This window comes from Desmodus rotundus, chromosome 11 (genome assembly GCF_022682495.2).
Source record: "Desmodus rotundus isolate HL8 chromosome 11, HLdesRot8A.1, whole genome shotgun sequence".
Classification (NCBI taxonomy): Eukaryota; Metazoa; Chordata; class Mammalia; order Chiroptera; family Phyllostomidae; genus Desmodus; species Desmodus rotundus.
The window spans coordinates 962,503-974,562 of NC_071397.1; the positions used below are offsets into that span (position 1 = coordinate 962,503).

At 53.3% G+C, this 12,060-nt stretch overlaps 1 protein-coding gene across 8 annotated transcripts; it reads left to right on the plus strand.

Annotated features, from left to right (window-relative positions):
- Window position 1: 1 nt before the first annotated feature.
- Window positions 2-11,206, plus strand: LTA (lymphotoxin alpha). 8 transcript variants are annotated; one of them, XM_053913549.1, is made up of 6 exons: window positions 2-89; window positions 823-8,774; window positions 9,136-9,284; window positions 9,653-9,763; window positions 9,849-9,948; window positions 10,192-11,206. In XM_053913549.1, the coding sequence occupies exons 4-6, from the start codon at window positions 9,662-9,664 to the stop codon at window positions 10,602-10,604; spliced, it is 615 nt and encodes a 204-aa protein (XP_053769524.1). In that variant the 5' UTR covers window positions 2-89; window positions 823-8,774; window positions 9,136-9,284; window positions 9,653-9,661; the 3' UTR covers window positions 10,605-11,206. The 8 variants fall into 8 exon arrangements, 7 of the variants coding, with proteins under 7 accessions (XP_053769524.1, XP_053769525.1, XP_053769526.1 ...); XM_053913550.1 differs by having other exon boundaries at window positions 823-8,244; XM_053913551.1 differs by having other exon boundaries at window positions 823-3,815.
- The last annotated feature ends 854 nt before the right edge of the window (window positions 11,207-12,060 follow it).

Below are 12,060 nucleotides of genomic sequence, written 5' to 3' on the forward strand. Positions count from 1 at the left end.
CAGTCCACAGCTCTCTCTCCTCTGGGCCCTGAGGAAAGCCTGAAGTAAAATGGACTCACTACAGTCAAGTTGTTAAAAAGCAACGTCAGGTAGGTTGAGGCCTGAGGAAATGATTCCATTCTCATTTTCACTAGCCTGGGGACTTAAACTTCTGAATTTTCCAGTCCTGCCTCAATGCCTGGGCGCATACCTGACCTCCAGGTGATCCTCTGACCACCCCTGAAGGACTCACGTACACATTCACCTGGCATCCATCATCCAGACCACCTGACACCCGGCGGATAACTTTCCTGGACCAAATCTAGCATTCAAGGATACACTTTTTACTATAAACTCTTAACTTTTCTTTCTTCTTCAGAAACATTTCTGGGGTTTTGCCTAGTTATGTTTCCAGGGTACAAAACCTTGAATAAATCTTTATCATTTATTTCTAGCCAAAGCCTCCGAATACTTTTTGAGGGTTTGTTTTTTTTTTTGACAGCCTCAGTTCTCAACTCCCTCCATCCAGCTTCTGCCCCCATCCCAACTACCTCTGGGCAGGCAGGCAGGCCTTCCAGATAAACTTCTCCTTTTCCTGAGGCTGAGGGATGGAGGGAGAAGGCCTGGAGCTCCCACTGCTCAGACTCAGTTGTCACTCCCGCCCCCTGGCCTGGGATAGGACGTTGTGGAGAGCAGCAAACCCACTGCCGCCCCCAGGGCCCAGCAGCGAACTTGGTGAACTTGGTGACGAGAAAGGGCAGGGCTGAGTGCGGGCGTGAGCGGGCATGTAGTCTGCACTTGTCCGCATCAGAGAAGCTTAGGAATCAGAACCTTATTTTTCAGGCCGGGGCCTGGTCTGCACAGGAGAAGCCCAAGGGTCGAGGTCTTTGGAGGACATGGAGGGGCAGCCTCAGGAACGTGGGGTGAGCACGCAGCCATTGGAGAAGATAGAGCCAAGAGGCGCAAGGCCCCCAAGGGACCAGCCAGATGCTCCAGGAGCAGGAGGCGGAAGGGCTGGTGAGAAAGAGCCTGTGAGAGGAAGCTGCTGTGATTCAGAGAAGAGACTGAGCTGTGAGCAGCCCAGGCGTCCGGTCCCTTTCACAGGCCGGAGATTTCGGAAGTGGCATGCAAAGAGCTCAGGTTTGGCGGGGGGTGGTGAGGATCCAAAGCTGGAGGTTGACAGGTAAACAGCAGAAAACTTTGGTGTCCAACTTTGCCTCCGTCTAGGTTTTTCTCTGGTTTTTCAGCACATCACTAACCGTTTGCAAGAGTTACATAAAACCACAGCAAAATAAGCCCCGATACCTGGCCCCCAGACCTCCCTGTTTTCAGTGTTTCTCCCTGATGTCTGGCCCCCAGCCCTGTTGGGGGTTCCCCTAAGAAGAGGGCTGTTCACTTTCTCTGACCACACGGTTTCCGCTTCTGTGTCTCTTTTTCCTAGGCCGATAAAAATACTGAGCCCTAGAGGCCCTGGCTTCCTCTGACCCCCTGGGGCCAGGCAGCAAGCATCCTGTCCCCACAGTGGGGGCAGGGAGGGGGCCCAGGGATCCCCAAGGGGTGACTCAGTGCCTACCCCAGAACACTGGGGAGGTGGAAGAGTATGTGTCCTCTCGAGAGTCGGAGCGAGGAATCGGTTCTCAGTGAGGATGCCTGGGTTTCAGTTAGAGAAACAGAATTGGGAGTGAGACTGAAGCGGGACTGTTTGGGAACTGGGGTCAGGGCAGGTCTGGGTTAAGTCAGGAAAAGGACCCAGAGGAACTCTTTCAGCACGGTTCCACCCAGCATCAAGTAGCCCAGAGACAAATTCAGACTCCGCTTCAACTTTCCAGTCCCATAGGGGAGGCGTGGTGGGTACAGAAGAGGGGCCTCTGAGGCGGAGGGGGCATGATAGCTGGCACTGACCAGTGGGGCGAGTTTCTGTGGGCAGAGGCAGAGGGGCTCTGTGGGTACAGGAAGCGGCTTGAGCAGGGGAGGAAGTCAGAAAAGCGGTACTCGGAGGAACAGAGTGCCCCGAGGTGGACGAGGCCCAGGTGTGAGTGAGCAGGTATTGGAGAGACAATGCGGGCCGCGGGCCGTGTGAGGGCGCTGTGACCGCGGTGCCAGAGGTGCTGCAGGCACCGGCTCCGAGGGAGGGAGACGACAGCGGTGTTTAGAACACCTACTGTGTGTGACCATGGCAGGTCCCTTTCTTGTCATCAGCAGTGCTGCCGACCACTGTCCAGAAGTGTGTGTGTGGGGGTCTCCATTGTACAGATGAGGAAACTGAGGCTCATGCTTGTCCTGTTACTTGCTTCGGGCCACGCAGCTAAAGAGTAGTGGGATCATTAAACGCATCTTGCTGGAAGGCCCGTGTGTATTTCTGCGTAGGTCTCAGTAACTCCAAACGCCATTACAAGAGCAAACGCCCTGGCTGCTGTGGCTCAGTGGACTGAGCGCGGGCTGCGGTCCGAAGGGTCGCTGGTTCGATTCAAAGAGGAGACAGGTTTTATAAACTTCAGGAGGGTCAGTCAAGACACGGCAGCTGATGGGTGGTGAGAGAGAGAGAAGAGGAGTCGAATGACTCCAAGTTTTGAGCCAAGGGATTGGAAAGTCGTCCTAACCCAAGGAGGTGCGAGGCCCAGGGCAAGGTAAGGAGTTAACCTGGGTCATTCAGTCAGGAAATTTGTATTCGTCAGCGGACAGAAGCATGGCGACAAAGGGAAGTCACCTCCTGCCCTCAGCGCGTGGTCTCACGGGACAGACACCACTCAGGTGTAAGCGGGACAGCTGCACAGAACAATGGGGGCTGCATCTGCTTAGAGCAGCGATTTCCAGCCCTTCTCATCGCATGGCACCCGAACTTGGCATTCTGCAGTGCACAAAAGATGTGTATCACTTTGATTCATTCACGCTGGAGGGCTGTTGTGTTGGGTGTCGTCAGTTTTAATTTGACAGTCTCAGGAAAAGAGGTCAGTGCCCCTCACTAAATAGTCAGGTATTGCATGTTTTAAAAATTCTTGCAGCACGCCGGTTGCAAATCGCTGGCTTAGAATAATGAAGTGCGCACAGAAGGCCCACGGAGCCCGGGGCGCTAGCAGGTGGGGCGCTAGCAGGTGGGGCGTTCCAGCAAGCCAGTGTGGAGCACGAGCGGGACATGTGGGCTGGGAGAATAGATTGGAGCATTACTTCTCTGCCAGTGAAGGTTGAGCCTCTGAGCTGACAGGATTTCCAAAAGAGAAGGTGACCAGGCAGCCCTGAGGGTGGTCAAAGGGAGAAGAGCCAGTGAAGGAGCGAGGTCAGGGAGCAGTGGGGTGAGTGGGGCGAGGAAGCGCGGTGCCGAGCAGGGGCCTGTCCGCTGCTTCCAAGACGTCGAGTAGGTGAGCGTTGAAAAGATCCTGTAGGTTCGAGAACTAGGCGATTACGAATTTCGAGAAAACAGTTTCCACTTAACGGAGGGGCAGAAACCACTTTACATAAGACGAGGAATGAGTGGGAGGTGGTGGGTACAAAGTCATCGAATGCTGAACACAGAAGAAACTAAGAATTGCCTCTAGTTCAACCCACGAATTTTATAGATGAGGAAAATTTTACCAGTTCCGAAAAAAGGGGTTAAAGGGGTTAGTCTTAAGACAGCACATAGAAAAGGGAGGTGAGAGATGGAGTGGACATTTGAGAGAGAGAGAGAGTAAGGATTTTTTATTTTCAAGGAAAAACCACCTGCAAATGAAGGGGAGGAGCATGAAGAGAGATACTGAAAACCTAAGAAAGGAGAGGGGACACAATAGAGGAAATGGGATGCAGAGTACAAAGGAAAGAGCACTTCCTGGTCAAGAAGAAAGGGAAGATCAAACATGAAGGTAAAAGAGAAGTCAGGAGCTGTACCTTGGATGGCCTTGAGCTCAGTGGAGTCCACGGCAGCCTCACCCACTGAGAGGGAAGAGGTGGAATGGAGACGTGGAACATCACCTGCAGTGTGACGGACGTAGTCAGCAAAGAACTAAGAACCACGGGGCTCTCAGGTCAGACAGGGTTAGCCGTAGGCCTCTTACGGTGACGACTGCCGCAATGCTTGGCAGCCTAGGAGAAACACTCAAGGACTCAAGGACGAGGCCATTAAATTTACCCAAGTCGCGTGTTTCAGGCCTTCTTGCTAGAGCATCAGGTAGGTGAGTGATTCCAAAGCTGAGTTACTGAGAGGCCGGGGTGTAGGTCTCATCTTTGTGGTCTCAAAGTCTCTAAAAATGGTGGTAAGAGGTGAGATATGGAGAAAAACTGAGTTAGACATACAGCTTGTTAACAGCACAGTAGAGATGTCAGTGAAGACTGTGCACACAGGAGGAGCATGGCAGATGCAGAAGGCAAGAGGAGAAGGCGTTTCCAATGGCGCAGGCGAGAGGGAAACCGTGGCTTCTCCTCCACCCCCTGCCCCTAGTGATGAGTGGGAAGAAAGAGCAGGCAGGCTTCCCCAGAGAGAAGGAGCATCATTAGGAGAAATCCAGGTTCCCAAGTGCCAGAGGAAGATGCTTTCAGAAATGAAATAGAGGACTCGACGTGAGAGGAGCTCCACAGAATGTTGTGAAGTGGGTCAGTAGACGTGTCCCTGTGGAGCAGGGAGAGAAATCCCACTGAGAGTTCAGAAGCTGACAAAATCTGGACAGTTTTGCCCCTAGAAGCAAGAGGTTGCTGCTTCTGGAATTTTAAGATGGAAGATGCACAGCATTTATTATGGCAAAATATAAATACCTTGAAGGGGTCCTGTGGGAGCACACAAGATAAGGTGTATCATCCGGCCCCGTGGCTTTAAATGCCTGCTCTGCTGACAGCGCCTTCCTAGCTCTGACCTGGCCTGGGAGGTCTAGACCCAACCCAACTGCCAAGTGACATCTCCGCTTGGATCCATAGGTTTAGAGTTAAGGAACCCAAAATTGAACTTTGGGTTCTCCCACCCCTTCAGAATCCTGCATCTCTCCCAGTCTCCCCATCTTCACCCCCACCATCCCTCCCTCCAATCTATCATCTAGTCCTGTCAATTCTACCCCTGAAGTATATCCCAAATTTGTCTACTTTTCTCCAGTAGACAGACTTTCCTCGGCCGCCACCATCTCTCTCCAGGATTATAGCAATTGCCTGCTAACCAGTGTCCCGGCTCTCAGTGTCACGTCCTACAATCCAGTCTAAACAGAGGAGCCACCTCGATCATTTAAAACCATAAATCCAATCACCTCTGCCTCTCACCTCCCTGTCTCTCTCCCTCCCTCTCTCTCTCTCTCTCACTCTCTCACACACACACACACACACACACACGTGTGTGTGTGCACATGCACTGACATCCTTCAAAGCTTCCCACAGTTGAACAAAACCCAGATGCTTTACCCCTCCTTGCCCGGCTCTCTGTGAGCTGGGCCCTGATCTTGCCTTTGACATCATTTCCTAGCCCTCTCCCATGCCTCTCTCTGCTCCAGCCGCACTGGCTCCTTTCCTTCAGCGCTCCTAGCAGGTGGCCACCTTCTGGCCTTTGCAGAATCTCTTCCCTTTGCCTGGAATGCTTTTCCTCCAAACCCCCACCCAATCACTCTTGCCATTTGGGTCCCACCTTAAATGCGGCTTACTGAGGACTGGTCTGACCACTGTGTCTAAAGCAGCTTCCTGCCCCTGTCTTCGCACCTCTGTCTGTCTTCCTCGCAGCGCTCCTTACTGACTTCTCTTTAGTGTATTTCTTTTCCACCGTGCCTCCCTCGGATATGAGCTCCAAGAGCGCCAGGACACTGTCCAACTGGTTTGCCACAGTGCCCCTCCTGCCGAGAACAGCACCCAGGGCGCAGGAACCTCCCCACGAGGAGTTATTAAGTGGAAGGGTGGGTGCATAATGGGGAAAAGCAGGATAAAGCTCAACTTCAGGTCTGTGGCTCAGACTGGGCTTACATTTAGAGTCAGGGTTAAATATAGGGCTACACATGGCGACTGGTTTGTTTGCAGATTAGCTCTAGAAACGGGGTGTGTTAGATTAGAGAATAAGTTTGTTTGGGGGTCATTTATTGGGATGTACTTAGATTTGGCGTTAGGGTTGAGTGTGGGTTGTGATTTGGGTTGAGGTTAAATTTGGGTTAAGGTCAATGTTGGTATTAAATCCAATTTTGATTTTTGAGGCTAAGTTCAGGTTTCAGACTAATGTCATTTCAACCTCATTGGGAGCCTCAGAGATTTCACTGGTTTCTCCACAGAGACCACTGTAGAGACTGTATTTCCCTGAGTCTGGAGCACAAGGCTCCAGTCATGACCACTCCCACTCAGGGAAAGCCCCAGACCAACTGCTGGCCACCCCAAGAAAGAAACCAAATTTCACACAACCTCTGAAACCGAGATTGAAACCAAGATTGGCCCATGTCAAGGAGCATCCTTCAACTCAGCACAAACCCCATGACAGCCCGGCCCAACTCTGCCTGCCCTTCCTTCCTCTCTGTCTCTCCCTGCCGCTCCTCACCTTCCCCTTTCTGTCCGTCCACGCATCAGTCTTTCTCTCTGACCTCAATTTCTCCATTTCTACTTCTCACTGTTAACTGCAACGTCCTTTTAGGTTTTTAGAGAGCGGAGGTCTCTGTTCACCAGCTCCTACCATTAGAGAGGAAGAAAAAAGGGCCCCAGAGAAAGAGGGACAGAAAAGAAAGGAAAGGGGCACAGACCAGGAGGGGAACCAAGAGCAACACAACAGACAGTGAGGTTAGAAGAATAAGAAGCTGAGATGCAGACCAAGAAATTAAAAGGGGCGTCTGTGACCATTCTCTCTTCTCCATCACATCCGCTGAGTCATCAAGACCCGTAGATTTTGCCTAGAAACTCTCTCCTCCTCTCCATTCTCCTGCTGTGGTCTCAGTATAAATGCAGGCTCTTGTCACCTATTTGCTTGGTTATGCAAAACCCCCCTAACTGGTCTGAACACTTCCGGTTTCCCCTCCAGCACCCCCAACTCCCTAACCTCAGTCCACCTGCTGTGTAGCCTCCAGACTCATTTTTCTAGTACATTAATCTGGTAGGGCCCTTGCTCACTCAAAATTTTTGGTGGCTTCCATCATGATTAGAGTGAAATGCAAACTTCTTTTTGTTGTTTCAAACCTTCAGGATGAGTTCTCAGCTTCCCTCCCAAGCTCGCGGCTTCCTCTTCTGTCTGCACCCAATGGCATAGCTCAGCACACTGCATACCATCTTTTAATAGGGTCCTTTTATTTTAAAAAAATGTATTTAATTTTAGAGAGAGGGGAAGGAAGGGAGAAAGAGAAGAACATTGATGGGTTGCCTCTTGCACACACCCTAGCTAGGGACCAGCCCACCGCCCAGACCTGTGCCCTCACTGGGAGTTGAAGCCGCTTGATTTGGTTCACAGGCCAGCACTCAGTCCCCTGAGCCACACCAGTCAGGGCCGCACACCATCGTTTAATTCCAGTCTTTGCACATCCTGTTCCTTCCATCTGGAATACTCCTCACCATCTTCTTTGCCTCAATACCAGTGCCTGAGTCACCTCTCCCCAAGTCCGACAGCTTTTCTGTAGGGTGCTCATTGTCACGGAACTTATTGTACCTTACTGTAAGTTTCTGAGAGCTTTCCCATCTCCCTCATGGGTCTTTGAGGTCCTGGAGGAAGACTGTTCTCAAGGTCTTATACGAGGTGCTCAATAAATGTTAGTGGAATAGAAAGACAGCTAAGGAGATGGAATGAGAACAAAAGGAAATAATAGATAGGACTAGTAAGGCGTGAAAGGCAAAGTTGCAGGATTTCAGGCACCGGGAGGAAGACAGGAAAGTAGTTTGTACACATCCTGAACATTACTTACGAGCCGCAGGACACCGGGACCCCTCGGGGACATTGTGCAAGAGGAGAGTGGCAATCTGCCCAGTGCCGGAGCGGGAAGGGCCCAGCCTCCGTGACTGCCACCCTCAGCACCGGCCCCTCCAGACTCCCCACATGGAAGCATAGCAACGTTAGTAAGAGTGATTACTGTTTTCTCAATCCCGTGACACATGAATAAAGTCCTGTTTAGAAACCTGATTTTTTTTTTAACCTGCAACTTATAAGCTAAGTGATAACTGGCTCATGTTCACATCAATGGTTTTCATACTCGCCAAAACCTGCATACCCACCCAATTCCCCTCGGCAGGAGAATAGATAAATGAATTAGAGTCTACTCACCAGACTCTAAATAGAAATTATTCCACGGTGAAAAGCCACTACGACCTGTGCAGCCATGCTGCTGGTACCCACAGACAGCGCTGCCTGGAAGGAGCAGATCTCCAGTGAGTACACTCTGTGTGGTTTCATTTACCTCAAGTTCAAAAGCAGGAAGCAGTAATCTACAGTAATGGAGGTCAGAAAGTGGTTGGTGATCTTTGGAGGATATTAACTGGGAGGGAGCTTGAGAGAAACTCCGGGGACCTGGAAATACGTTGCACCGGGCGGTGGCTACATGGCTATGAGCAGATGGAAGAGTCTGGCAGGCTGCTCCCTTAGAAAATGGGCATCTCGCCATATCTAAGTCACACATCAAAAACCAGGGAAACCCTTAACGATTTCAAAACACTGTATTGGTTCGACAACTGCAGCTTCAAGGCCAACGGCTTAGCTGCCACTCACCTTGACCCTGGAATGTGTGTGTTTGCAGTTACGTAAGCCTGACCTGGGGGTGAGGTGGAGGGCCCCATCGTACATGGCTGTGTGGAATCGTCTCTGGGGAGCGGGACATCTATCTTCCAGGGCACTTTGAAATGTGCTCCACGAGCTGTCCCACCAGGACAGCAGGCAGAAACCAGAATGTCCGAGGAAAGGGGTATGTCCCAGGTTTCTTGATCTGAAACATGCCAGACAACCTGGCAAGTACCCACGCCGGGACAAGTGTGACCTGGGCCATTTGAGACAAGGACAGGGGTAAAGAAGAGGAAATGGGCACAGAGAGAAGCCTGTGATCAGCCAAGGATGCCGAGGTGTTATACCTAATCGCTCTTCAGGGAAACAGGCCTCCAGCCCACACCCCAGCTGATACCGTTCTGGCTCCCCCGAATTTACTGTCTTTCTCTGGAACTCCTAAGCCTGACCCCACTCCCTGGCCCTACCAGCCCACAATTCCCCTGACCCCACTCCCCTTCCCAGAACTCAGTTGTCTGAGCCCCCAGCCTGCGGTTCTCTCCTAGGCCTCAGCCTTTCCTGCCTTCGGCTGAAACTGCAGCATCTTCTAAGCCCTGGGGGCTTCCCCGGCCCCAGCCCTGGCCTAGAACCCGCCTGCCGCCTGCCTGCCACTGCCGCTTCCTCTATAAAGGGACCCAGGGGCCTCGCATAGCAGGTGAGACTCACCCACCCCATCTCCTTGGGCTGCCCGGCCGGCTGTGGACGCTTCCCAGCCCCTCCTGCACCTCCTGCCTGGGCCCAGCCTTAGTGGGTTTGGTTTTGGTTTGTTTCCCTCCTCTGGCTCTCTACCTGTCAGTCTCTTCCTCTCTCTCTGTCTCTGTCTTCTCTGTTTCTGCCGCGATCTCTCTGTCTGTCTTTCTGTCTCCCACTGCTTACCTCGGGGTTTCCCTGACTGCTTCTTGTCCCCTTCTCTGTCTGTCACCCTATGTCTCGCGGTGGCTGTCTCCTCAGGAGCAGGCCAGTCTTGCGCAGCACCCCCCCGCCCCCATCCACCCAACCCAATCACTGTCTCTCTCCCTGCAGGTTCTCCTCATGACACCACTGGGACATCTCTACCTCCTGAGGGTGCGTGGTGCCCACCTCCTCCTCCTCCTCCTTCTGGGGCTGCTGCTGGCCCTGCTGCCCGAGGCCCAGGTGAGGCAGCATGAGAAGGAGGTTGCAGGGGCAGCCCAGCTGAGCGTTGGACCCTAGAGCCCACCACACTCTGTTCTCCCCCTAGGGGCTCCCTGATGTGGGCCTCTCAGCTGCACGGACTGCCCACTATCACTCCCAGAGGCACTTCTCACAAGGCGCCCTCAAACCTGCCGCTCACCTTGTTGGTAAACACCCTCCTGCTCTCCCAGACACGTACCCCTCAGCCCCTCCTAGCCTCCTCCAATTATCTATCTACCCCGCCTTTCCCCAACTTTCCCCACCCTCCAAAACAGAGGCTCCTGCTCCCTTCTGTCCTCCCAACCATCCTTCAGGAACTCAGTCCAGCATCTGCTTCTTCAGGGGTTAAGACTTCTGGCCCCCAGGTCCTTGACTCACCCCCAAACACACGTACCTATGGCTCTTCCTAGGAGACCCAAGCACCCAGAACTCACTGCGCTGGAGAGCGAACACGGATCGTGCCTTCCTCCACCACGGCTTCTCTTTGAGCAACAATTCACTCCTGGTCCCTGCCAGTGGCCTCTACTTCGTCTATTCCCAGGTGGTGTTTGCTGGGGAAGGCTGCTTCCCCAAGACCACCCCTACCCCTCTCTACCTGGCCCATGAAGTCCAGCTCTTCTCCTCCCAGTACCCCTTCCATGTGTCTCTCCTCAGCGCTCAGAAGTCCGTGTGCCCAGGGCCACAGGGACCTTGGGTACGCTCGGTGTACCAAGGAGCGGTGTTCCTGCTTACCCAAGGAGACCAGCTGTCCACTCACACGGACGGCATTCCCCACCTCCTCCTCAGTCCCAGTAGTGTCTTCTTCGGAGCCTTTGCTCTGTAGGAAAATGCAGAAAGAAAAAATTGGTTTCACGGCCTTCTCCCCATCTTGCCTCCATCCTGACTATTTCGAGGGTCACGACACCTCTCCTTCGACTATTCCAACAGTCTCACATCTTCCCTGCTCACGTCATCTGGAGCTTCCAAAGAAGGAGTCTCGGCACCCCAGGACTCCCGCCTCCTTGAATCACCCTGGTGCTCTCTGCTCGATGCTCGGTGCTCGGCTGAGGATTTAGCCTGCCCAGAGATCCCGCTCCTAGCTCTGCTTGGTGCTCCCAGTGCAAGGGCTTCCCCCTGGGCGTGGAGCAGAGCAGACATGTTGGGAGCTCAGGTGGATGTCTGGAGGCAGGGAGGGGGGATTATTTATGAAGAGAAAAAATTAAGTTATTTATTTATGGAGAATGGAGAGAAGGTAATAATAGAGGGACATCAGAAGAGAAAGAGATCAATACGCCCCAGAGATGAAGCTGAGAGGCATTGCACCAGAAAGGCCAAGAGAGAACACAGGTGGAGCTGGGGACTGAGGGGCTCCAGAAGCACACGAGGGCTCTGAAGGGCCAGCCCTGCCTGACCAGACACCCCATGAGGCCCTGCCTGCAGCCTCGGTCAAGCCCAATAAACCTTTTTTTCTTTGAAATGCTGTCTGCCTGTGTCTGTCTCTGGGAAAGAAGAATTTCTCGGGTCTCTCTAAGGAATGAAGGGAGGACGGAAGCCTCAGAGGGCGGAGGAGCTGGGGGCCTACAAAGAGACACGGGGGCGGGGGGGGGGGGGCTAAGGAGCCCTACAGCTGGTGCGGGGATGGGGAGTGGGAGTGGGGGTGGTGCAAGGCAGCCAGGCCCTGCGGGGGAACCAAAGGGTAAGCTGAGAAGACAAAAAAAAACGGGGTTCAAGGTCTGGAGAAGCGAAAGTCAGAGGGCCCCTGGCAGACACGGCCACACGTCGAGGCTGTGAGGACTAGGGGCTACAGGAAGCCTCCATAGAGAAGCGACTTCCCCAAAGGGTCTTCAGGACCATGGGGATGGAGCATGGGGGTCCCCTGGAAGACAGGGCCATGCAAGGGCCCTTGGGAGTTGGAAAGCCTCCAAGGCTAGGGGCCTGGGAGATACAGAGGACATTTGAGGGGACATGGTCACACACAGGGGCTCTGAGGTCTGGGGCTGTCTCCGGGAACCTGGAGAGAGCAGGTGTTCTTTGGGGATCCATGGGGGTTCTGAGGGGTGGGGCCTTCAGGCAAAAACCAGGGCCTTAGGGTCTTTGGGAGCCAAGACTGAAACCAGCACTGTGAGTCCCTGGTCAGAATGAAAGGAGAAGGCCTGCCCTCGTGGAGTTTGTGAATTCCCAGGGTTGCCTTCATTCCCTCTGGGGCTGTCCCACGACTGTCCCTGCTATGCACCCCCAAGCCCTTCCAGAGGCCCTATCCACACCGCCAGCTCCCTTTCCCCAGCTCTTTCTTACTCCAG

Bases quoted from the DNA above. Each gene is read 5' to 3' on its own strand.
- LTA (XM_053913549.1), top strand. From the start codon at position 9,662: ATGACACCACTGGGACATCTCTACCTCCTGAGGGTGCGTGGTGCCCAC. The intron at 9,764-9,848 runs GTGAGGCAGCAT...TTCTCCCCCTAG, and splicing joins CCCTGCTGCCCGAGGCCCAG to GGGCTCCCTGATGTGGGCCT. The intron at 9,949-10,191 runs GTAAACACCCTC...GGCTCTTCCTAG, and splicing joins ACCTGCCGCTCACCTTGTTG to GAGACCCAAGCACCCAGAAC.